General features: G+C 37.9%; 1 protein-coding gene across 1 annotated transcript; it reads left to right on the top strand.

The window, feature by feature from the left end:
- Positions 1 to 8: 8 nt before the first annotated feature.
- On the top strand, positions 9 to 26997 carry OR2K2 (olfactory receptor family 2 subfamily K member 2). Its single transcript, XM_082404179.1, is given in 7 exon segments — positions 9 to 7820; positions 7822 to 7922; positions 7924 to 8022; positions 8024 to 8111; positions 8114 to 8289; positions 8291 to 8657; positions 8661 to 26997. Coding segments are annotated over 7 exon segments (936 nt in total). The 5' UTR covers positions 9 to 7790; the 3' UTR covers positions 8736 to 26997.
- The last annotated feature ends 675 nt before the right edge of the window (positions 26998 to 27672 follow it).

Here is a 27672-nt window from a genome sequence, read left to right as displayed (position 1 = left end):
CCCCTCCCCTCCCTCTCTCCCTACCTCCCTTCCTTCCTTCCAAAAGAATTCATGCATTCTTATTTCATTCTATGGATTATAATCCATTTTTACCATTATTTATTTTGATGCTCAAAATAATCTGTCCCAGACCTGGCCAATGGGAGCCTCATCAAGTGGGCTCCTATAGCCTTTTGAAATATCCCAGTTGTTCTTTGCATACTTCCTTATGTTCTAGTGCAATAAGGTACTCCAAGCTAATCTTGTCCTATTCTTGCTCTAGCCTTGGCATCAGCCATTTCTCTAAGGAGCTACAATATGTTTCCTATTAGTTGAGAATTGCATTCATTTAGAAACCAAGGTGTGGGTGGAGGTGTTCCGTTGCTTAAAGGCCCTCTCAATATGTGTAATTGAATAAAAGTTCTGATCACTCGTTGGGACAAGTGGCTTAACGAGTAAACTTTCTTCCTTTAATCTCTGAAAAGTAGAGAGCGGTTTCACAAATGAAAAAAAAAAATACATGTAGTTTCACCAATGAAAAAAATACATGTCTTAGAATTCTAGGGATACCTTTTTTCTATATACTGTTAAGTATTCTACACTGTAATCTTTCAAGAAAAAAAAATTTTGATATAACTAGGTTGGACAGGGAGGAGTAGAAGACTCTGTTTTTATGAGTTCTTTGAAATTATTTTGGGGGAACTGTGGTTCACTCAGTCTCAGTTTTTAAAAGTTTGATATAATTGGATCTTTGGGACATTATCCCTGAAGGAGCTGAAGTTTCAAACCTCTGCGTATTATAGTTGCTGAACTGTTAATTGTTCAGGGACAACAGGTGTTTCCCCAAAACAACAGGTGATTTAAATTTACATAGTATTTCAGTTGTTATACTTTGGTATTTTTAGTTACTGAGGTAACAGTCAATACTTTTGAAAAAAATGAATTGCATTTTTGACTTTCATGTAATATGTTTAACATATTTAACATAGATGCATTCATTCTTTCTTGCACATAGCTAACTTTATGAAGTATATCATAAATAATATTTTATTTGGAATTGGTGCAGGGAATTGAATTTTTCTTGGATACTATTTCTAAACAGTAGAAAATATCAAGTTGCAGGCAACTGGGCTGATTTTTCATTCTAAAAAAATTGTGGGAGTGTCCTGTGAGGAGCTTCAATACACGTCCCAAGCTAAGGTGTCGGCTCAGCCGTTTCACGAGGAACTCTGGTCTGAAGGGCGGGGGGCAAGGCCTCTGCACGGGGCCCGCTATGAGCAAGTGAAACAGACTAAGCACAAAGGGAAAAAAGGTGGATGAGCTAGGCCTGAAGTGAGACTGCCAGATTTATGTCCTTTCCAGATAAAGTGTGGATCCTCTAGCTACAAGAGGTGTGAAGAGAGAGGACCTTCAGGATGGCGGGGGAGTAAGACGTGGAGATCACCTTCCTCCCCACAGATACATCAAAAATGCATTTACAGGGGGCTTCCCTGGTGGCGCAGTGGTTGAGAATCTGCCTGCCAATGCAGGGGACACGGGTTCGAGCCCTGGTCTGGGAAGATCCCACATGCCGCGGAGCAGCTAGGCCCATGAGCCACAATTACTGAGCCTGCGCATCTGGAGCCTGTGCTCAGCAACAAGAGAGGCCGCGATAATGAGAGGCCCGCACACTGCAATAAAGAGTGGCCCCCACTTGCCGCAACTAGAGAAAGCCCTCACACAGAAACGAAGACCCAACACAGCCATAAATAAATAAATTAATTAATTTTAAAAAATGCATTTACATGTGGAACAACTCCTACAGAACACCTAGTGAACACTGTCAGAAGACCTCAGACTTCCAAAAAGCTGTGTGGCTGACAGGGTCTTGGTGCTCTGGCCAGCTGCCAGGCTTGAGCCTCTGAGGTGGGAGAGATGAGTTCAGGACACTGGACCACCAGAGACCTCCCAGCCCCACGTAATATCAATCAGCGAGAGCTGTCCCAGAGATCGCTGTCTCAACGCTAAGACCTAGTTCCACTCAATGACCAGCAAGCTCCAGTACTGGACACCCTATGCCAAACAACTAGCAAGACAGTAACACAATAACAGTAGGTGACTTTTACACCCCACTTTCACCAATGAACAGATCAACCAAAATGAAAATAAATAAGGAAACACAAGCTTTAAATGACATTAAACAAGATGGGTTTACTTGATATTTACAGGACATTCCATCGAAAAACAACAGAATACACTTTCTTCTCAAGTGCTCATGGAACATTCTCCAGGATACACCATATCTTGGGTCACAAATCAAGCCTTGGTAAATTTAAGAAAATTGAAATCGTATCAAGTATCTTTTCCAACCACAAAGCTATGAGACTAGATATCAATTACAGGAAAAAATCTGTAAAAAATACAAACACATGGAGGCTAAACAATATGCTACTAAATAACCAAGAGATCACTGAAGAAATCAATGAGGAAATAAAAAAATACCTAGAAATAAATGACAATGAAAACACGATGACCCAAAACCTATGGGATGCAGCAAAAGCAGTTCTAAGAGGGCAGTTTATAGCAATACAATCCTCCCTCAAGAAACAAGAAAAATCTCAAATAAGCAAGCTAATCTTACACCAATTAGAGAAAGAGGAACAAAAAACCCCCAAAGTTAGCAGAAGGAAAGAAATTGTAAAGATCAAATCAAAAGTAATGAGAAAGAAATGAAGGAAAAAATAGCAAAGATCAATAAAACTAAAAGCTGGTTCTTTGAGAAGATAAACAAAATTGATAAACCGTTAGCCAGACTCATCAAGAAAAAAATGGAGAAGACTCAAATCAATAGAATTAGAAATGAAAAAGGAGAAGTAACAACTGACACTGCAGAAATACAGAGGATCATGAGAGATTACTACAAGCAACTATATGCCAATAAAATGGACAACCTGGAAGAAATGGACAAATTCTTAGAAAAACACAACCTTCCAAGACTGAACCAGGAAAAAATAGAAAATATAAGCAGACCAATCACAAACACTGAAATTGAGACTGTGATTAAAAATCTTCCAACAAACAAAAGCCAGGACCAGATGGCTTCACAGGCAAATTCTATCAAACATTTAGAGAAGAACTAACACCTATCCTTCTCAAACTCTTCCAAAATATAGCAGAGAGAGGAACACTCCCAAACTCATTCTACGAGCCCACCATCACGCTGATACCAAAATCAGATAAAGATGTCACAAAAAAGGAAAACTACAGGCCAATATCACTGATGAACATAGATGCAAAAATCCTCAACAAAATACTAGCAAATGGAATCCAACAGCATAGTAAAAGGATCATACCCCATGATCAAGTGGGGTTTATCCCAGGAATGCAAGGATTCTTCAATATATGCAAATCAATCAATGTGATACACCATATTAACAAATTGAAGCAGAAAAACCATATGATCATCTCAATAGATGCAGAAAAAGCTTTTGACAAAATTCAACACCCATTTATGATAAAAACTCTCAGGAAGTAGGCATAGAGGGAACTTACCTCAACATAATAAAGGCCATATATGACAAACCCACAGCCAACATCGTTCTCAATGGTGAAAAACTGAAACCATTTCTACTAAGATCAGGAACAAAACAAGGTTGCCCACTCTCATCACTATTATTCAACATAGTTTTGGAAGTTTTAGCAATAGCAATCAGAGAAGAAAAAGAAATAGAAGGAACCCAAATCGAAAAAGAAGAAGTAAAACTGTCCCTGTTTGCAGATGACATGATACTATACATAGAGAATCCTAAAGATGCTACCAGAAAACTACTAGACCTAATCAATGAATTTGGTAAAGTAGCAGGATACAAAATTAATGCACAGAAATCTCTTGCATTCCTATACACTAATGATGGAAAATCTGAAAGAGAAATTAAGGAAACACTCCCATTTACCACTGCAACAAAAAGAATAAAATACCTAGGAATAAACCTACCTAAGGAGACAAAAGACCTGTATGCAGAAAACTATAAGACACTGATGAAAGAAATTAAAGATGATACCAACAGATGGAGAGATATACCATGTTCTTGGATTAGAAGAATCAACATTGTGCAAATGACTCTACTACCCAAAGCAATCTACAGATTCAGTGCAATCCCTATCAAACTACCAATGGCATTTTTCACAGAACTAGAACAAAAAATTTCACAATTTGTATGGAAACATAAAAGACCCTGAATAGCTAAAGCAATCTTGAGAAAGAAAAACGGAGCTGGAGGAATCAGGCATCCTGAATTCAGACTGTGCTACAAAGCTGCAGTAATCAACACAGTATGGTACTGGCACAAAAACAGAAATATAGATCAATGGAACAGGATAGAAAGCCCAGAGATAAACCCACACACATATGGTCACCTTACCTTTGATAAAGGAGGCAAGAATATACAGTGGAGAAAAGACAGCCTCTTCAATAAGTGGTGCTGGGAAAACTGGACAGCTACATGTAAAAGAATGAAATTAGAACACTTCCTAACATCATACACAAAAATCAACTCAAAATGGATTAAAGACCTAAATGTAAGGCCAGACACTATAAAACTCTTAGAGGAAAACATAGGCAGAACGCTCTATGACATAAATCACAGCAAGATCCTTTTTGACCCACCTCCTAGAGAAATGATAATAAAAACAAAATAAACAAATGGGACCTAATGAAACTTAAAAGCTTTTGCACAGCAAAGGAAACCATAAACAAGACGAAAAGACAACCCTCAGAATGGGAGAAAATATTTGCAAATGAAGCAACTGACAAAGGATTAATCTCCAAAATATAGAAGCAGCTCATGCAGCTCACTATAAAAAAAACCAAAGAATCCAGTCCAAAAATGGGCAGAAGACCTAAATAGACATTTCTCCAAAGAAGATATACAGATTGCCAACAAACACACGAAAGGATGCTCAACATCACTAATCATTAAAGAAATGCAAATCAAAACTACAATGAGGTATCACCTCACACCAGTCAGAATGGCCATCATCAAAATATCTACAAACAATAAATGCTGGAGAGAGTGTGGAGACAAGGGAACCCTCCTACACTGTTGGTGGGAATATAAATTGATAGAGCCACTATGGAGAACAGTATGGAGGTTCCTTAAAAAACTAAAAATAGAACTACCATATGACCCAGCAATCCCAGTACTGGGCATATTCCCTGAGAAAACCATAATTAAAAAAGACACATGCACCCCAATGTTCATTGCAGCACTATTTACCATAGCCAGGACATGGAAGCAACCTAAGTGTCCATCGACAGATGAATGGATAAAGAAGATGTGGCATATATATACAATGGAATATTAGCCATAAAAAGAAATGAAATTGAGTTATTTGTAGTGAGTTGGATGGACCTAGAGACTGTCATACAGAGTGAAGTAAGTCAGAAAGAGAAAAACAAATACCATATGCTAACACATATATATCGAATCTAAAAAAAAAAAAAAGGTTCTGAAGAACCTAGGGGCAGGACAGGAATAAAGACGCAGACGTAGAGAATGGACTTGAGAACATGGGGAGGGGGAAGGGTAAGCTGGGACGAAGTGAGAGAGTGTCATGGACATATATACACTACCAAATGTAAAATAGATAGCCAGTGGGAAGCAGCCACATAGCACAGAGAGATCAGCTCTGTGCTTTGTGTCCACCTAGGGGGGTGGGATAGGGAGGGTGGGAGGGAGACGCAAGAGGGAGGAGATATGGGGATATAGGTATACGTATAGCTGATTCACTTTGTTATACAGCAGAAACTAACACAACAATGTAAAGCAATTATACTCCAATAAAGATGTTTGAAAAAAATTGTGTTTTCTTTACTAGTTTTAAGAATAGCACAGAAAAATTGTTTCTTTGAAATCATCTCTTACAATAATATAATAAAGTTTTTGTAGGAAATTTGTTGAATATAAAATCTAGCAGAGAAGTCCCTAAGAAATCATCTCTTAACTAACAAATGAGTAAGAACTAACTGCTGGGATGTAGTAAAAATGGAGCTTTTAGGAAGAAAAGCAAAAACTGCATGCTCAGGTGCCGCAGAGGGCAGTAGTACTGACAAGTGTTCTCTAGAATACTCAAAAGAGTATTCAGGGTTACTGATAATGTTTGTACCTCACTGTAAGCTGCTGGAGGTCTGATGACTAAAACAGAAAAAAAAAATGACAGGATTTGCTAATAGCCTGGATATGTGATACAGTGGGGAAGAGGTCAGAGATAATAATGTAATATAATGAAAAGTATTTGACAAATATCATGCCACTGTTATAGGGCCATGTATAAGGTATTGCTCACACCATTATTATTTTCACCATAACCATTTAGACCAGGTTTTTAAATATGAAGAACTGGGAGACAAATGATAATAATCACTGTATTAGTGATGAGAAAGTGAAGACTGAACTATTGTAAGATAAACCATATAACTAAGGAATTTACCTGTGAAAGAAAGAGCAAAAATAGGATGGCAATTTACATATGTAGCATGACAATGAAGGGAATTTTTAAGAACAGTATATTTGAAAATAGAAAAGAATTAGTGGGGAAAGGAAGAAGATTGATGGTGATAAAGAGCAATATCAGTGCGTAAGCAAGGTAAGTTTTTGTAATTTTTTTTTTGGCTAATAATGTGAAATGTAAAAAAAAAAGAAATAAAACCTTAAGTGTCTGGTATATAATTAGATGATCTATAATTTTTTATTATATTCACTAGTTTGTTTTATTTTTTAGATTCCACAAGTAGTGATATCACACAGTATTTGTCTTTGACTGATTTCACTAAGCATAATACCTTCCAAGTTCATCCATGTTGTTGCCAAGAGATTTTAAGATAATTTTTAAAGGGAGTTTAACTTCTGCATTTTCTGGATCTTCATGAGTTTTAATGTATAATAAGAGTATTGCCTGGGTATAATTTTTAGAACTATTTACATACTCACAAAGGTATGGCTCCCAATAATGAATGAAACTGTACAGGGGATGTAATAGTGTTTAAATGAGGTAGGTTATTTGACATGACTTGTAAACTGGCTCTTACATAGAATCAGAATGGGTATCCACAGTGCTTCAAACAATGTCATCATTTTTAAAACAAGTGTGTGGACCTCTAAGCTGTTAGCTGGAAAGGACAGAGTTCATTTAGACCCAGAACTTCATAGGTGTTAGTTTAAAACTCATTTATTTGTTCCTTTCAACATTCCTCCTCTTCTTCCAGTGAAGATCATTACTGGTTTTTATTTTTACAAATGTGCTTTATTTTCCTCATTTATTTGACTAACTTTTCTAATTAGTGCTCAATAGCGTATTCAATGTTCTTTCATATTTTTCATTACTCAGTATTTTCAAATCTTTACTGAAAACCTGCTGTGTGCCAAGCAAAGGATTACGAGCTGAGATTCAAATATTAAATTTGTTTATTCTTGTTTTCAAATTCACTCTTTTCTAAATTTTGTTTTGAAAGAAGGGCAAAGAAAACTGAAGAGACTTCTAATCTACTGATTGTGCTCTTCAGACCCAACACCAAGCTGGCTGAGCTCTAGTTGGTTCGTCTGTAAGTCACTGACCCACCACTGAGGGACACAGGCCAAACCTGTTTCCCCTCCTCTTAGATTGATAGATACATTGTCCTGTGATTTCTTATGGTAAAATTGTGCTTATAATAGTGAAAATAAGTTCGAAAGTGTTTTCTTAACTCAATGAACATTATACTTTATCCCTCTCTTTCTGTCCTCAGATGAAATGAATAGAATAATATTAGAATAACTACAGGTGAAAGGAAGCAAATGCAAGGCGAAAATCTCACCAGTTGGAGTTTTTTTTTTCCTGGAAGGTTTTTCTAGATACCCAAAGTTAGAGATTGTTCTCTTCGTCTTCAGCCTTATAATGCATCTGATAACCCTCTTGGGCAACAGCACTCTTAATCACTATCCTAGATTCATGCCTTCAAACTCCCATGTACTTGTTCCTTGGAAATCTCTCTTTCATGGATATTTGTTACACATCTGCTTCTATTCCAATTTGCTGGTGACTTGCTGTCATCCCAGAAAACCATCATCTTTTCTGGGTGTGCTGTACAGATGTATCTGTCCCTTGCTCTGGGCTCCAGGAGCAGTGCCTGCTCCTGGCTGTGATGGCGTATGACCATTACGTGGCCATTTGCAAGCCGCTGAGATACCCCGTCATCATGAACAGGCAGGTCTGTGTGCAGATGGCCACTGTCTCCTGGGTGAGGGGCTCTCTGACAGCCCTGCTGGAAACCAGCTTCACCCTGCAGATACCCCTCTGGGAATTTCATCCCTCACGTCATGTGTGAAATTCTGGCAGTGCTGAAGCTAGCTTGCACAAGGTCATTGCTCATGGACACGATCATGCTGGTATTTAGCGTGCTCCTCCTGCCCATTCCAATGCTCTTAATTTGCATCTCTTATGTCGCCATCCTTTCCACTATTCTGAGAATCAGCTCAGCAGAGGGAAGAAACAAAGCTTTTTCTACCTGGGGTGCTCACTCAACTGTGGTGTTCTTGTATTATGGGGCTGCACTCTCCATGTACCTAAAGCCTTCTTCGTCAGGCTCACAAGAAATAGATAAAATCATCTCGTTGCTTTATGGAGTGCTTACCCCTATGCTGAACCCCATAACTTACAGTTTATGAAACAAGGAAGTCAAAGATGCTATGAAAAAAGTGCTGGGCCAAATATACTTGCAGCAAATACAGGAAAATCTCTGACTGGGGGCCTGCGGTTTCGCCAGGGGTATGCTCCTGGCAGAACTCACCAGAGAGATTCAAGACAATATACTCACCCTTAGAACACTGACTTGAACTTGAGTTCTGTCATCTTACAGCTGTGAGATAGGTGTATACAGAGTGATTGCCTATGGGCGATAATAGGTTCCAATTTGCATTTGGTAGTAATTTCTGTCTTTTCTGTCGCATGGTTGTGAGAAGTTTGGGGCTATAGGGTCATCACACATTTGCTCCAGAAGGAAACTTGTATGAATTTAGAGTCAGTGAATGTTGGTGCAGAAGAAACTTGTCTATCATTTCTGCCTTAAATCCTTTCCAGAATGAGGTGAGAGCATAAACAAACAAAGAAACAATAGAGATTGGCCTTGCTTACTTAAGCGAGAAAGCAGAATCAGTGAAACAGAATCAATGAAAAATTAAAAGACTTGCTCAACATCACAGTTGTAGGACCAGAACTGCAACCCTTATCCTTTGGACTTTTTCGCCAGAGCTTGTTCTACACACTGAGTGGCTCCCTAATTACCCTTCCTCATTCAAAACTCATTAAAACTCTTGACTTCCTGAGTAAGGCAGCAATGCCTACTTGATTTGCTCAGCTGCCAACCTTGCTTTTCTAAGCACCTAGATACTTGCACAAATTGTATGAATTCCTATGCCAGTATACCACCCATACACTAATTAGGTCTTTTTTTTATGTGTGTTTGTTTTTTTTCTTCATTGGATGATTGACTTCACAAAGTCATGGGTTCCTGTTATTTTGTACGTTTTGTTTACAGCAGTCATCCAGTAAACTAATAAATTTATCAGCTTTCAACCAATTTCTTTATTTGAAAAGTAGGTACCATTTGTGAAAATTATGAAGAAGAAACAGCGTGGGCCAGAAGGTCTATTGCTTTGTTAATATCCAACAATCACAGAGACAATATTTACATTTGTTGTTTTAAATCTTTTATTTGTATGAAAATATTGCTTCTTAAAAATGCAGATTCTGGGTCCCTACTCTCAGATGTTCTGATTCAGTAATAATCTAATATTATCAGATTATTCTGATAATCTGCACTTATAATAGATCCCCAAGAAACTCTGAAATAGGTTATAAGATGACCATACATTGGGAGACATTATTTCCAGTGAAAACCTATCATTCCAAAAGAAAAGTGGAAATAGCTCTTATTTATCCATTTTTCCTTTTCCTTTTGTTTTTTCCCCCATTCTTTCTGCCTCCATGTGTACCTTCTCACTTGCCTACCTCCACTTCTACAGTAGGGAAGGGGAGAGGGTTTTGAGTGGAGGAAGGTTAATCCACTTGAAAAATTTCAAAATATGAAAGACCTAAAAACTTTTAGTATTGGACGTTGAGTTCTGGATTGTTTAACTCTTATACCATTCCCTTGGATCTGCGGCTTCTATTACATGTTCCTGGATGTGTAGCCCACACAGAGAGACACTTGAAATAATCCCATGGCAAAATTCTGATGATGGAGCAAGGGGACAAATTTGGTGCCACATGTTGTTGCCAAGAGATGTTTGATGGTGGGGGATGGAAACAAGCCCTGAGTAAATGGTTTTAGGATGGTAGGGGAGAGCTGACCAGGAAGCTTTCATCCTAGAAGTAATTCTTTTTCTCTTAGATACCTCAACCTTTTCAACCCAACTACCACACTCATTTCCTGGCAATTTCAAAATCATTTTGAAGTGACATTTGATAGTAGGCTTTTATTAGAGTAGCAGAGCTGGATTTTATAGTAGAGTAGAATGAATTGTCTGCCTCCTAGACTTAGTTATAATATGTGTGGTACCAAATATAAACAGGAAGAACCAGAGTTACAGAAGTAGCTGAAATCTTTACTGCAAAGAATGAGCTATGAGAATTTGAAGACACAGAGACTGAACACCCTTAGTAATTAGTATATCAGCTTTGACACAGGGAACTGAGTGTATTGACATGGGTCACTGAAGTAGGTTATAAATGATCCTGATGTCAGAAGAGGACCCAGGATGGAACCCTGGCAGATATCTCCCTAGTAGCTCTTGGCTAAGAGATTAGGAGTTACAGTAGTTACAGTGATATGTTACATAAAGTTACTGTGAAAAACAACAAGCGAATATAAATATAAATGTGTTTCATGTATTACAGGCAATACTAAAGTTCATTATTGGCAAATGGTACATTCTGTCATTTGGGTTAGATTCCATCTCAACCAGTACTAATTACAATCATTAGTTTTATAGATTCTCAGGTAAGGGATCCTTGTCAGGTATCATTAAAAAGAGGAATATATTTGACAGAGAAGGTAAAACCACCTCTGACAGAGTCAGTTCCTGAATGAATGATATGACCAGATTTATGCTTCAAAAAAATCAGATCATGTCATTTCCCCGTTTAAATCCCTTAGTGGCTTCTTCTTACCCTAAGCTTGAAGTCCTTAAGATGTCATGCACAGACTTTCATAATCTGATTACCCACCATTTACATCCTCTGCTCTGGGAACCCCAAATTCCTTTTAGTTCTATTAAAGTGTTGTGCTCTGTCTTCTTTTATTAAAAGCACTTATCACAATTTGAAATTTGATAATAATTTGTGGGTTTACTTGTTTAATATCTCTCTCACTAGTCTGTGGGTTCATTGAGGCAAGGACTGTATCAATTTCATTTACCACTGTAGACCCAGAGCTTAGCGCAAGGTCTGGCATAGGGAAGACATTCGGTGCATACTTTTTGTGAAGGACCAAGTGCTCAGTGAATATCTGTTGAATACAAATATACATATAATAAACTTTTGATGGCTCTTCAAATAGGTACTTGACCATTCCTGTGGTGAGAGAGATGAGGATGCCAAAGGTGACTTCCAGGTGTCAAAGAAGGCTGATATGTCATTAACTGCCACAGGGATACTTGAAGAGGACCAAGTTTGGGGGTTGAAGGGTAAACCATGCGTTGTAATTTAGACATGTGGAATTTGTCATGATTTTGAGATATGTAAGAGATATCAAGGAGTCAGTTGGATATGCTAGTTTGGAATTAACAAGAAAGATCAGCCTGGAGATATAAACTTGTGACATATTTGCATATATATAATAATTTAAGTATTGAACATGGTTAACTTAACTAGGGAGAGAGTATACAGTGAGAAAATTGCCTAAGTGAAACTAGAGGAACACTAATATTTAAAGCCCATCAAATAAGAAAAACCAACAAAGCGGCATTGAAAAGGAGCAACCTCTAAAGCAGGGAGAGGGCAGAAGCCAGAAGACAAATTCCAGTTTTGATCAAGATGAAATAAGCCCACTCTACCCTGCTTTTCCCACTGAATGCAATTAAAAACTCTAGACAGAATGCATGGACCAGTCATTTGAGGGCTCTGAAAAATAAATGGTAGCACACAGACCTGGGAAGGAAACTAGAACACAAGGTACCAACAAACTGATGGTGATTTTTTTTTTTTTTTCTTTCTCTCCTCCACCTATCCAGCACCTCTTGGCCTAGACTCAAGGGCAGCCTGAAACCCAAACCTACACACTGGGTTCAGAGAGAAAGATAGAAGAAGCTCCAAGAGAAGCTCCCTTTTTGTGGTCTGAAAAGGAGAAATGGGGAGCAAAGGAAATTTCCTGATTTAAAAAAAATTATCTCTGGGCCAACTCCCAGGCGATCCTGTGGTGACAGTGGCAGCACCAGCAGTGGTGGCTGGGCAGGAAAGAGAACCTTCTTCCTGACTGGAGGAACTGTGGTCCCACGAGCTTGGGAAGAGTCCCCACTGCTTTTTTTCTCTCTCTATCCTCTCTTTCATACCTGAGGCAGGGACTTCCAGCCTCCAGAACTATAAGAAAATACATTTCTGTTATCTAAGCCACCGAGTCTGTGGAACTCTATTATGGCAGCCTGAGCAGACTAATGCATGGCCCTTGCCTCCATCTCCAAGGCCAGCAAAGATGAGTCCAGTCTTCCTCATACTGCATCACTCTGACCCTGCTTGTGTCGTCACATCTCTTTCTCTAACTATCTCTTCTGTCTCCTTCCAGTTTTAAGGACCTTTGTGATGACCTTGGACCAAGACAGATAATCTCTTTATTTTAAGGTTAGCTGATTACAACCTAGTTCCATCTGCAACCTTTATCTTCTTTGCCATCTAATCTAACATATTCTCTGATTCTGTATCCTGATTGGATGTGGACATCTTTGGGACCTTTATTTTTCCTGCTACAACTTGATTTCAGAAGGACTGTACAGTGAAATGGGAACACTTCTGGATTCTTGGACATTCATGCAGAACTTACTCCAATTCCTAAAGACCCAGAATGACACTGCAGAATATATGTCAGTGAGTCTGCCTATGAATCGCAGGTGACTGAGATTCACTTCAAAGTTCACACATGGAAACTCTGAAAACAGCCCCATGGTTACTTCCTCAGTTTGCATGTAATATTTGGAATAGATATTATCAACAAGTGGTACATCCCCACGTTGGCCCTATGAATTATGGAATAAGGAACATTATAGTAGGAAAATCCAAGCTGAGACCCCTGGAACTTCTCTTTGCTACCAAATTATAACATTAAAGACCATATTGCAGGACTTCCCTGGTGGCACAGTGGTTGGGAGTCCGCCTGCCAATGCAGGGGACACGGGTTCGAGCCCTGGTCCAGGAAGATCCCACATGCTGCAGAGCAACTAAGCCCGTGTGCCACAACTACTGAGCCTGTGCTCTAGAGCCCGCAAGCCACAACTACTGAGCCCACATGCTGCAACTACTGAAGCCTGCATGCCTAGAGCCCGTGCTCCACAGCAAGAGAAGCCACTGCAATTAGAAGCCCGCACACCACAACGAAGAGTAGCCCCTGCTCGCCCGCAACTGGAGAAAGCCCGCACGCAGCAACAAAGACCCAACACAGCCAAAAAAAAAAAAAAAAAAAAAAAAAAAAGACCATATTGCATTCCTGGTGGAATCATAGAAATCAAAGGCTTAGCATAAAAAAGAACAAAATAATGCCATTTGCAGCAACATGGATGCATCTAGAGATTATCATGCTAAGTGAAGTAAGTCAGAAAGAGAAAAACAACTACCATATGATCTCACTTATATGTGGAATTGAAAATATGACACAAATGAACCTATTTATGAAACAGAAACAGAATCCCAGACATAGAGAATAAACTGATGGTTGCCAAGGGGGAGAGAGGGGAGAGGGTTGGATTGGGAGTTTGGGATTAGCAGATACAAACTGGTATGTATAGAATGGCTAAACAACAAGGTTCTACCGTATAGCACAGGGAGGGAACTATATTCAATATCCTGTGATAAACCATAATGGAAAAAAATATGAAAAACAATGTGTATATATATATGTATAACTGAGCCACTTTGCTGAACAGCAGAAATTAACACAGCTATACTTAAATTTTTTTAAAAAAGGAAATCAAAGTCTTAGAAGATTCAAGGAGTGGTGATTTCTATCACATCCTCAACTTTCCAAATTGGTAGGTGCAGAAGACTGACAGGTTTTGGGGAATGAAAATGAATTAAAATATACTTATTTTTATGGTGGTTCTAATTGCAGCTACTTTTCTAGACCTTATTAGAGTGGTGGCTTCCTTCCTTCCTCCCTCCCTCCCTCTCTCAAAAATGTGAAAACAAAAAACCATCTGTTTTCACTTGGCAGAGTTAGCAGTATGCCTTTACCTCCACCAGATTACTTCAGGCCTTTTCCTCAATTCTCTATTTCTATTTGACAAATAGATACTGGGATATTGGTCTGTAGTTTTCTTTTCAAGTGATTTAAACAATACTAATACATTTTAATTTATTTGTTTATTCATTAATGATTCAGTAGATATTTACTCAATACTGAATGAGTGTGAGGTGCTTTTTTGGGTGTCATGGAGGACGCAGACATAAGCAAAACATGTTTTTTTGTCCTTAAGGAGTCCAAAATCTAACAGGAAAGACGTGTGAAAAAATCTAAAAACCAAGGCAGAACAATCACTTCACATTATAAATAATGCTTTTGTATTACCATACATCATGATGATAACAAACCTTTAGGTGATTTCTTTGTCTTGCTTTGGTATAAGGGTAATGCTGGCCTCATAGAATGCCTTAGGAAGTGTTTCTTCCTCTTCTATTTTTTGGAAAAGTCTGAGAGCATTGGTGTTAATTCTTCTTTAAATGTTTAGCAGAATTCACCAGTAAAGTTTCTGGTCCTGAGATTATCTTTGTTGTGAGAATTTTGATTATTGATTCAATATTTTTACTAGTTATAGGCGGGTCCATATTTTCTATTTCTTCATGAGTCAGATTTGGTAGTTTGTGTGTTTCCAAATTGGAAAGGAAGAAATAAATAATCCTTGTTTGTAGATGACATGATCTTATGTATAGAAAATTCTATACAATTGAAAACAAACTCAGTGGTTGAAGATACACGATCAACACACAAAAATCAGTGATATTTCTATACAATATCAGTTGACAATGCAAATAAGAAGTTAAGAAAACAATTCCATTTGTAGTAGCATCAAAAAGAGTAAAACACTTAGCAATAAATTTGATTTAAGAATTACAAGACTTGTACACTAAAAACTACAAAATTGTTGAAAGAAAAGAAGACCTAAATAAATGGAAAAATATTTCATGTTCATGGATTGGAAGACTTAATACTGTTATTAATTTTTAATTAAATTAAAAATTTAATTGTGATTAAAAAACTCATACATAAAATTTACCATCTTAACCATTTTCAAGCGTACAGTACCATAGTGTTAAGTATATTCACATTGTTGTGCAGCACATCTCCAGGACTTTTTCATCTTGCAAAACTGAAACTCTATACGTACTGAAAAACAAATCCCCATTTCTCCTCCTCCTAGCTCGTGGCAACCATGATTCTACTTTCTGTTTCTATGAATTTGACTAGATGCCTCATATAAGTGGAATCAGACAGCATTTGTATTTTTGTGACTGGCTTATTTCACATAGTATAATGTCCTCAAGGTTCATCAGTGTTGTGGCATGTGACAGGATTTCTTTTTTTAATGAGGTTGAAAAATATTCCATTGTATGTATATACCACATTTTCTTTATCCATTCATCCATTGATGGACAGTTGGGTGGCTTCCACCTCTTGGCTATTGTGAATAATGCTGCAGTGAACATGGGTGTGCAGATATCTCTCTGAGATCCTCCTTTCAGTTCTTTTGGATATATATGCACAAGTGAGATTGTTGGATCATATAGTAGTTCTACTTTTAGTCTTTTGAGAAACCTCCATAACAGTTGTTAAGTTTTCCATACAGCTGCACCATATAACATTCCCACCAACAGTGCACGAGGGTTCAATTTCCCCACATCCTTGCCAACACTTGTATTTTTTGTTTTTTGTTTTTCTTGTATTAACCATCCTAATGGCGGTGAGGTGGTATCTCATTGTGGCTTTGACTTGCATTTATGATTAGTGATGTTGAGCATCTTTTCATATTTGATTAGTGATGATTAGTGATGATTAGTGATTAGTGATGATTAGCATGATTAGTGATGTTGAGCATCTTTTCATATACTTTTTGGACATTTGTATATCTTCTTTACAGAAATGTCTATTCAAGTCTTTTGCCCATTTTAATTATTTTATTTTATTGTCTCTATTATGTCCTTAATTCTTCAATATGGGTAACTTGGCCCTTTTTTTTTCATTAAGACTTTAGAGTAGTTTTAGGTTCACAGCAAAATTTAGGGGAAGGTACAGAGATTTCCCATATAATCCCTGCTCTTGCCCCCTTAGCCTCCACCATTATCGACATTCCCACCAGAATGGTATGTTTGTTGATGAACCTACAGTGACACATCATAGTCACCCAAAATCCATAGTTTACATTAGGGTTCACTGTTGGTGTTGTACATTCTATGGGTTTGTACAAATGTATAGTGACCTGTATCCATCATTATGTCATCAGAGTATGAAACTTTACAGTATTTGTAATTTATAAAATGGAGTAAATTTCTTAAACTTGAGAGTAATACTTTCCTTGGACATTTTATGAGTACTCTGAAGCACCCCCACATCTCAATATTGCACTGTTACTCATAAATAGAATCATTTCACTTTGAAGGCACTTCAAATTCCCCTTAGGAAACTTTCTGAGAAGAAGAGTTCCCCTACTAATAAGTCTCAATTGGATTTTCCCAAGTTCACTGCAAACCTATTGCCTACCCGTGGGGCTAAATCCCACGGTGTCTTATTTAACCTGTGTGCACCTCCAGGGCAGCAGGGCCACATGGGTTCTAAACTGTAATGAAGCCCAGTGAAACACAGCTCCCTCCAGGGCAGTCAGAACTGGCCTGTGACCTGTACTTGTGTAGTGGGAATAGTGTCATAAAGAAGAACTGAGGTGCTATAGAGAAAGAAAAGCATTATGATTATCTTGGTTAGGTAAATTTTGTCAACAAAAGTATGTTCTAGTGTTATTTGGAGAGCTAAGTCAAGTAGCTGCTCCTCAAGGGGCCATGGGAAGATCTTCTCAGAGGAGTAGTGGAGCATCTGGAATGAGAGAAAGACTAGGTAGAGTGGTGTGCGTGCATTTTACTGCTCCCTGAGCAAAGAAGTACCTTCCCAGTATGATTCTTTCTTCATCTTCTATTTCCTTTCCTCAAATGGGCCTTCAGATTAACCTATACAACATTTCCCCCTACAGGCAAACCTTGCTTTATTGTGCTTCACTTTATTGCACGTTGCAGGTAGTGTTTTTCTTTTTTTTTACAAATTGAAGGTTTGTGGAAACCCTGGGTTGAGCAAGTCTATTAATGTCATTTTTTTCCAACAGCATTTGCTCACTTCATGTCTCTGTGTCACAGTTTGATAATTCTTGAAATGAACTTTTTCATTACTATTATATTCGTTATGGTGATCTCTGATCTTTGATGTTACTGTTGTAATTGTTTTGGGGCACCATGAACTGTGCCCATATAAGATGGTGAACTTAATCCATAAATGTTGTGTGTTGTCTGACTGCTCCACCAACCATTGTTCCCCCATCTTTTCCCCTCTTCTTGGGTCTCCCTAGTCCCTGAGACACAATATTGAAATTAGACCAATTAAAACCCTACAGTGGCCTCTAAGTATTCAAGTGAAAGGAAGATTCAAACATCTCTCACTTTAAATCAAAAGCTAGAAATGATCAAACTTACTGAGGCAGGCATGTCAAAAGCTGAGATAGGCTGAAAGCTAGGCCTCTTGTGCCAAACAGTTAGCCAAGTTGTGAATGCAAAGCATAAGTCCTTGGAGGAAGGTTCACTACCGTAGTGAACACATGAATCATAAGAAAGTGAAAACAGTCTTGTTGCTGAAATGGAGGAAATTTTAGTGGTCTAGATAGATGATCAAACCAGCCACAACATTCCCTTAAGCCAAACCTAAGCCAGAGAAAGAACCTAACTCTCTGCAATTCTATGAAGGCTAAGAGAAGTGAGGAAGCTACAGAAGAAAAGTTGGAAGCTAGCAGAGGTTGGTTCCTGAGGTTTAAGGAAAGAAGCTGTCTTTGTAGCATAAAAGTACAAGGTGAAGCAGCAAGTGCTGATGTAGAAGCTGCAGCAAGTTATCCAGAAGATCTAGCTAAGATAATTAATGAAGATGACTAAACAACAGATTTTCAGTGTAGACAAAATAGCCTTCTATTGGAAGAAGATACTATCTAGGATTTTCATAGCTAGAGAGGAGAAGTCAATGCCTGGTTTCAAAGCTTCAGCACACAGGCTGGCTCTCTTGTTAGGGGCTAATGCAGCTGGTGACTTAAGGTTAAAGCCAATGCTCATTTACCATTCTGAAAATCCTAGGGCCCTGAAGAATTGTGCTAATCTACTCTGCCTGTGCTCTAGAAATGGAACAACAAAGCCTGGATGATAGCACATCTGTTTACAACATGGGTTACTGAATATTTGAAGCCCACTGTTGAGACCTACTGCTTAGGAAAAAAGATGCCTTTCACAATAAATATTATACTAATGCTCATTTGACAATGCACCCAGTCACCCAAGAGCTCTGATGGAGATGTACAATAAAATTCATGTTTTCATGCCTGCTAACACAACATCCATTGTGCAGCCCATGGATCAAGGAGTAATTTCAACTTTCAGGTCTTATTATGTGAGAAATACACCTCATAAAGCCGTAACTGATGGGTCTGGGCAAAGTCAATTGAAAACCTTCTGGAAAGGATTCACTATTTTAGATGCCATTAAGAACATTCATGATTCATGGGAAGAGGTCAAAATATCAATATGAACAGGAGTTTGGAAAAAGTTGATTCCAGCCCTCATGGATGACTTTGAGGGGTTCAAGACTTCAGTGGAGGAAGAAACTGCAGAGGTGGTGGAAATAACAAGAGAGCTAGAATTAGAGGTGGACCCTGAAGACGTAACTGAATTGCTGCAGTTCTACGGTGGGTAAAATGCTATCTAACAGCATTGCATGCTACAGAGAAATCGTTTGTGAAAGAAAAAGTCAATTGATGCGGCAAATTTCATTGTTTTATTTTAAGAAATTGCCAAAGCCACCTCCACATTCGGGAACCACCACCCTGATCAGTCAGCAGCCATCAGCACTGAGGCAAGATCCTCCACCAGCAAAAGGATCATGACTCACTGAAGGCTCAGATGATGGTTAGCACTTTTTTTTAGCACTGAAGTATTTTTAAATTAAGGTATGTCGACTGAAGAAAAATGAACAACCTAAAAGTTGCGAGTTAAGATTTATTAGGAGACCTTACTGAGGACTGATAGCCCCGGGGACAGCCTCTCAGATGGCTCTGAGGAACTGTTCTGAAGAGGTAAGGAAGGAGCCAGGATACATAGGAATTTTTGCTGAAAACAAAAAGGAACCGAACAAACCCATGTAATCGAACATCAAAAGATTACTGCTAATAACAAAAACAGACATCTCAAGTTAATGATTTAAGTGCTTTCTATGTATGGGAAGATGGAAGAGTCTGGGCTCATTGAAATGATTCCTTAGATATGCATCTTATCTGTCTAGGGCCAGTGTCCTGAGCACAGAATATTTCCTGTTTTTCTCCATCCTGAATTCCCTTCAGGGTGCACCGTGGTGCGGGGGAGGTTAGGGGAAGGGTCTGCAGTGGCTGATGGCTTGATGGTGCACAACATTCGGTATTTACTGGAATGACAGGGACCATTCTGTCTCCACAGGTATGTACTTTTTTTTAGACATAGTGCTATTGCACACTTAATAGACTACAGTATAGTGTAAATATAACTTTTATATTCACTGTGAAACAAAAATGTCATGTGACTAGCTTTATTGCAATATTGACTTTTTTGCGTTGGCCTGAAACCTAACCTACAATATCTCCAAGGTATGCCTGTATTCTTATCCTCTTGACCCACTGTAAGGGAAGAAAGTTCCTTTGACATTGTATTAATAGTAGCACACTGCCCAGAACAAATCAAGGGCTAGTCCCCTCCTACTGCATATGGGTCAGAACTATGTCCACAATGCCTGTTAATTTTAGATGGAATGTACCACCTACTTTAGCAATTATTCTGAGCAGTCCTGGTCCAGGGGCGGCTACTTCCAGTATCAGGTTGCCTACCAGCTGTGCTTCAAGAAGAGCTTTAGTAGCTCATCAAAATTCTTTAAAATTTTCCTTCTAGCATTTGTTGTTTTTCAGCCAAAAGACAAAGGTTAGTGCCGGATGGATGGAATTTACATCTGGAAAATGGCATTCCAACTTAAGAGAGACATTGATAAACAGGGGTTGAGTCATATTTTATGCAAATATTTTGTAAGCACATTATCCTTGAAAAAAATTATTTTACCTTCTGTTGTATTTTTAAATTGCACAGTCAATGAATAAATATATTCTTGTAAAAACTATTAAAGTGAAATGCTTTAGCAGAATTCTCCTTTGAATACATTCACACTGGTCCCAGACCCCCACCCCAGAGGTAATTCCTCTAATCAGAACTTTATGCAATACTATAGTAGTTCTTGAACTTGACTGTGCTTGAGAATCACCTGGAGAGCAAGTGGCTTGATTCCACAGCCCCCAACTCAGAAATTCTGGTTCAGTAGTTTTGGGGTGGGAAGTAAGTATGTGCTTTTCTAATTAGATCTCAGATAATGCTGATACTGTTAGTACACAAATCACATTTTGAATAACGCTACTATTGGCATATGGTATAGAAATGGTATAGAGTTATTTAATACAACTTTATGTATATGGTTTCATGCAAATGTTATACTGTTTGCATTGTTGTATAATTTGCTTTTAAAAATTAACAATGTGTCTTAGAAATAGCATCATGGCAATACATAAAGATTTGCTGTATTTTTCTAAGCTCCTGCAGAATATCATATATTTTCTTCTAATTTATTGCGTGCTTTTAATTTATTAGAATTACTTTTCCTTTCTCGCACAACAATTTATGTTCCCTAGAGTTAATACTTGCCTTTTTAATGCTTTTTTAAATGTTATTTTTAATTAACTCAAACCCAGACACCAGCCAGAGTGTATATTTTCTTTCAATATATTCACATACATTAATTATTCTATAAATTTCATCTTTTGAAGAAATCTTTCCTCGGATACTTCTAACTTGCTAAGTCTTTACAGGCCACTCTTTAGACTTGGTATAGAACTATGATTTTTGGGTCTCTCTTTATATTAGCCCGAGGGTTGCTTTTGCCTCTGACTATGGTTGTGTTCCCTGATTCCTGATTTGATGTCTTCCTCCTTCTTGGTTTACTGCCTTGTTTTTTTTTTTTTTAACATCTTTATTGGAGTATAATTGCTTTACAATGATGTGTTAGTTTCTGCTTTATAACAAAGTGAATCAGCTATACATATACATATATCCCCATATCTCCTCCCTACTGCCTTGTTTTGATGACCATCCTTCAGTAGCTTCCCAGGAAAAGGTGCATAAGTGCTAATTTCTTTGAGACTTTGAATGTCTGAAAATATCTGTTCTGTTGATGGTTTGTCTGGCTATAGAATTCTAAATGTTTTGAAATTTCTTGATGATATGCCTTTGTATGGATTTTTTTCACCCATTGTGAGTACTACCTGGAAACTTTCGATATTAAAACCCACATCCTGGGACATTAAACAAAATACTTTGATGATTTTCTTCCCTTTATTTTCTTTTGTCTATTTTTCTGGAACTTTTATTATTTATGTTGGAACTTCTGGATTGGTACTCTAATTTTCTAATCTTTTATCTCTCTTTGTGTTTTTGGTTTATCCTCTGGGAGATTTTCTTAATTCTATCTTCCAACTTTTCTGTGTAATTTTTCCTGGTTTTGATCATATTTTTAGTTTCCAAGAGATATTTTTATTCTTTGAATGTTCCTTATATACCACAACTTCTTTATCCATTCATCTGTCAATGGACACTTAGGTTGCTCCCATCTCTTGGTCATTATAAATAATACTCCTATGAACATGGGGGTGCAGATATCTCTTCGACATAGTGTTTCTGTTTCCTGTGGATATATTCCCAGAATTGGAATTGCTGGACCATATGGTGGTTATATTTTTATTTTTCTGAGGAACCTCTATACTGTTTTCCATAGTGGCTGCACCAATTTACTCTCCTATCAACACTGTGCAATGGTTCTGTTTTCTATACATCCTCACCAGCACTTATCTCATGTCTTTTTGATGATAGCCATTCTAACAGATGTGAGGTGATATCTCTGTGTGGTTTTGATTTGCATTTCCCTGATGATTAGTGATGTTGAGCACCTTTTCACGTACCTGTTGGCCATCTGTATGCCTTCTTTGGAAAAATGTCTATTCAGATCCTCTGCCCATTTTTTAATTGAATTTTTTTTTTTTGCTATTGAGTTGTATGAATTCTTTATGTATTTTGGAAATTAACCTCTTATCAGGTATATGATTTGCAAACATTTTCTCCCATTCCATAGGTTTCATTTTGTTAATGATTTCCTTTGTTGTGCAGAAGCTTTTTATATTAGATTTTGATTTATATATTTCAAAGCTATTCACTTAAATCCGTAAAAAAATCATGATTATTGTATCTTCCTGATGTATTGAAATGTGCTTGCATAGTTATTAATATGTAATAATCCTCTTGGGTCCCTCTAGTAAGTTTCATCTTATATTCAATTTGACATTAATATTGTTACAGTTTATTTTCCATTAAGCATTTTTAATATATCTTTTTAAAAATTGTAGTATAGTTGATTTACAATAGTGTGTTAGTTTCAGGTATACAGCAAAGTGAGATATATCTTTTCTCATACCTTTGTTTCAACATTGTCTTGTTATTTTGAGCCTGTTTTTTAAAAATAGCAAGAGTTTATTTTTAGGCTCCTCAGTGTGTGAGTCTGTCTTCTAATATAAATTTTACTTCTTCATATTTATTGTTATTTATGATATACTTAGGCTTGTTTCTACTCTTATTTATTTACTCATTCTTGCTTCTCCCTTTTTTCATTTGTCTCCCCATTCCCCTCTATTCATTATCGAATTGATTGTTTCTCTATTCTTTCCTGCTATTAGAAGAAATAATGCCATACACATATTTAAGCTTACATCCAGGCTCTCTGTCATGTAATTTTGCAATGCCCTCTTAATATCCTGGAGCTAACAATGTCTATCAATTAATATCTACATCTGTATCATTTGGCTATTGCTATGATGATGTTTTCTAACAAACTAAATAACCTAAATAAACCCAAACAATAGCAGTCTTTTTCACCATTCAAGCAGCTGTGCAACTGAATTGAGGTTCAGCTGATGTAGACTAGGCGTGGTGGCACAGCTCTGCTACTCGCTGTAGCTCTGTGGGATGGTTGGAATAGCTTTGCTTCAGGCTGTGGCGGTTGGGTGGTTCTGCTCCATGTGTCTCTCATTCTTTTCTGGGAACAGTAGGGGAGCTGGGGCAGGTTCTTCTAATAGCAGTGGTGGAGACACAAAAGAGTGAGCTTAATCCTGAAAGCCCCTTTCAAGTCTCTGGTTGATTCATAGTGGCTACTAAGCACGGAGTCAAGGGGTGAAGAAATAGACTCCAGGATATTAAGAGGGCATTGCAAAATTACACGACAGAGAGCATGGGTGTATAATCCTATTACTAAGCAAAGAGAGAAAAGTTAGAATAACGATGCAGTCTACCAGGACGTTCTTCCCTTTAACAAGATGCATTAAAAAAAATGTATATAGTTCCTCCGTTATTCCTACCTGTCGTCTTCTGTGTTGATATTTGAGATTTTTGTTGTTCGATATTTAAAATTGCTATTATTTTTAATCTAAACACATATACTTATTGAGATAAGGACCTATAGGGCACTGCATGGATCTGAGTTCTTGCAGTGGATGCTATAATGTGCTGATCCGAATCTCCATCAGGAATGAAAGACTCTCAGCTGTAGAGAATGCTGCCAGCAGCCAGTTCTCAGCTCTCAGCCACCATAAAGGATCACCTTGACTGAAGACAGCTGCCTTGACAAGGTCATGCCCTCTTCCCAGGTGGTCACATTCAATGACTGTTCAATACAAGGGTATAAAAGTCCAGCCCTCTTGCCCCAGTTTGGGATGGTTCTGAAGGGTAATCCAACTTTTGGAACTCCTCAGAGAATCAGGTAAGGCTTCTTTCTGTTTATATTGTATGACTGCCCAACTTCCACCTCATCTTGCTCCCTTCTCTTCCCCAGGTGTTTATCTTCAGAGCACTCCCTAACAAACATTTTTACACACTAACCTCTGTCTCGGGAATAACTTGTGTTGGTCTGAAAACTGCTAAAGGTCTTTCAGTATTATGCCTTGTGGTTTCATGATACAGAGAGTATACACACAAGTAAGAATTAATTCTGTTAAGATAGATGGGTCTGCTTACCTGTCCTCCCCCCCATTTTGGAAAATGGAATGTTGCATGTAATGGTCAAACGTGATTGACTTCATCAAAACGTATTTCCAAAGCAGTACGTGGAAGGAATACTTCTGAAAAATCAAACCTTTTGAAAACACCAAAATGGGAAAAGAAGTACTTATCTGCTAAATAGTCATGGGGAATTATGTACAGTGAACCTACACATATACATTGGGGTTTTGATATTAATTTACAACTGGTGTGTAACTATGAGAGTTTTCCTTATTCTATCAGGCCTAGATTTCTCTTCTCAAATAATTTAGGTTCTATTGGTGTTTTTCCATGTAGTGGACATGATGAAGCTTTATTTGCATAACATTTTTGAGGACACGGAGGTAGAGTATAGGCCAAGATTTCTTCCTTGAAAGAAAGTGAAGGGAGTGTTGAGGACAGTAGGATTCAAACAAAGAGGGGATAAGAACTCTACATAAATTCTTGGTGAAACAAGGAGAGAATGAAGCTCTGAGAGTGGAAATGCATAATGGATCTCCATCTTGGGATGTCATTTGGGTTCAGCAGGGGGAATTCTTTTGGGCATGACATTCTAGGGTTCTTAGCCAGGTGCCTTTGGCTCAGCTGAATACCTTTTTCTCAGTTATCATAGCATTACTTTTTTCATGATCCAAAAATGTTGTAACCCCTCAGATGTCAGAAACTTCTGGAAAGAGCTATGATCATTTAAGCAGAGAAAAGTAATTTCCAACTTCGGGGCATTGGTGGAAAGCACCAGTAATTGCATAGACGTGTGAAGAGCACTGGTGGTCAGAGGTTACTGATGCTAGCAGGTGGGCAAGAAGAACATTGATAATATGAACTCTTGTGAGAAACTAACAAAGCTGAGTATCGGCTCAGAACAAAACACCGTATTATCGTCACCCAAGTTCTTCATATTCCGTCTAGCTGGTATACTCTGGAGGCAATCAGGGTCTGTTTCTCCTCCTCTTTCTCCTCCTCTCTCTCTCTCTATCCTTCTTTCAGAATGCATATTTGTATTTTGGATTATCTCTTTCCACGTGTTTTGATGCCATTTCCTTCTACCCGAATCTGATCTTTCTTAATGACCTATTGTTAGTTGAAAGTAATGTATGGATCTTGTTAAATAGAAAAAAAAAAAAAAAGAAAGAAAGAAAGGAAAAAGAAAAAAAAGAGGAAAAAATAAATAGATTTACCCCCAAAGACAAATCCCTTGATTGTTTAAAAGGATAAATTTATTAATGTCTTTTAATTGACTTTTTTCCAAACAGGATTATTTTGAATCTTGGGCTCATGCAAATTTTTATAGGCACACTAGGGGGCACTGTTGAGTTATAAATATTCCAGTGCTGTTTGCCTGGTTTATATTAATGCTGAACTTGCAACTCCTTTCCTTGATGTCAGTATTTCACCTTCTGTGCTAGCAGGATATGAAATAGACGTGGAGATTTGCTTCCAGTGCAGAAAAAAAAATAATGATGACTTAAAACAGCACTTGTTGATGAAAGTTAGGGAAGAAAAATGCATATTTGTGAAGGAGTACTGATTTTTCTTCTTTTGGCATTTTTGGATTATAAATTCACATTAGTGATACAGCCAATATACAAACCGCAGTTGTAGCAACCAGAGAAAGAAACAGGATATGACCCCCTTTGTGAGACGCTCATAGTATTCTCAAGGAGGCAGGGGAAAACTTCATTCATCTGCAGTTTATTCAGAATGTTCTTTTCTTTTACTTGTCATTTTGGAATGGATTTCACTGTTGCTAAAAAGGTACAGGAACAACAGCCTCAGAGCTAGAAATCATCTGTTTCTTCACAAAACAAGTTCACCCCAGATCAGCCATGTGACCTGCCCCAGCAGTGCCCAGCCCTTTGACCCGACTCTTGCTGGAACAGCATCTCTTTTGGGACTGAAAAAGAATTCATGTTCTAAGTCCTTCATACTATTTCTCTCAAGTTTGGTGCCTGCTATAATGTTGAGTCCTTTTTCCTTTTAAACCAGGTAGTGAAAAGTAAAACTAAAAGCCCAAATCCATTCAACCGAGAATTCGATGTGCAGATTTGAGATAAAATAAGCCACGAATATTTGAGCAGTATCATGATATACATTGCACAATTAAAAAAAAAGTTGGTTAGGGTGATTTGAGTTTTCTCATTGGTAGAACTAGGTTAGTTATGTGGCCATTTAAATTGTTTTAAACATTATTCAAGCCAACCTCAGAAGATTACTAATTTTTAAAAATTTTTTATGTTAATAGAATCATGTCTAAGTCTGGTTTTTTTCCATCTACACTTAATACAGTTATATCAGTTCAGAAATATTTCAGGAATGATGTGCTCTCATTAATTTCCATTAAAAGCATTTATTAAAAACATGCATTTGGGCTTCCCTGGTGGCGCAGTGGTTGAGAATCTGCCTGCCAATGCAGGGGACACGGGTTCGAGCCCTGGTCTGGGAAGATCCCACATGCCGCGGAGCAACTGGGCCCGTGAGCCACAACTACTGAGCCTGAGCGTCTGGAGCCTCTGCTCCGCAACAAGAGAGGCCGCGATAGTGAGAGGCCCGCGCACCGCGATGAAGAGTGGCCTCCACTCGCCGCAACTAGAGAAAGCCCTCACACAGAAACGAAGACCCAACACAGCCAAAAATAAACATAATAAATAAATAATAAAAATTTAAAAAAAAAAAAAAAAAAAAAAAAAAAAAAAAAAAACATGCATTTGTTTATGTAGTTACTATGCACAACTAGTTATGCATAGTGACTCCTAGTCACCTGATGTCCGCCCTCCACCGAGGCACCAGATACACCTGGATTTGCATCCCAGCCCAGCGGGTTTTTCGTCCTGGGGCTCTCTTGGGCAACTTAGTTGATTCTCAGAGTCTCAGATTGATGAAGATAATAATAGTTTTATCATAATGGCTTTATAAGGATGAAATGATGCACTGATGTAAAGTGGTCAAGTTGGCAAAGTATTCAGTGGAATCCAGTGTGCTCCTTTTCACATCTACTTAAGATCAGCAGTGATGCAATAGACAGAAACAGAGTCCAAA

This window comes from Balaenoptera borealis, assembly GCF_965194805.1.
Source record: "Balaenoptera borealis genome assembly, chromosome: 8".
In the NCBI taxonomy this organism is placed as follows: Eukaryota; Metazoa; Chordata; class Mammalia; order Artiodactyla; family Balaenopteridae; genus Balaenoptera; species Balaenoptera borealis.
The sequence above is the reverse complement of the archived record's forward strand: the minus strand, read 5'-3'. Positions and strand labels throughout refer to the sequence as shown.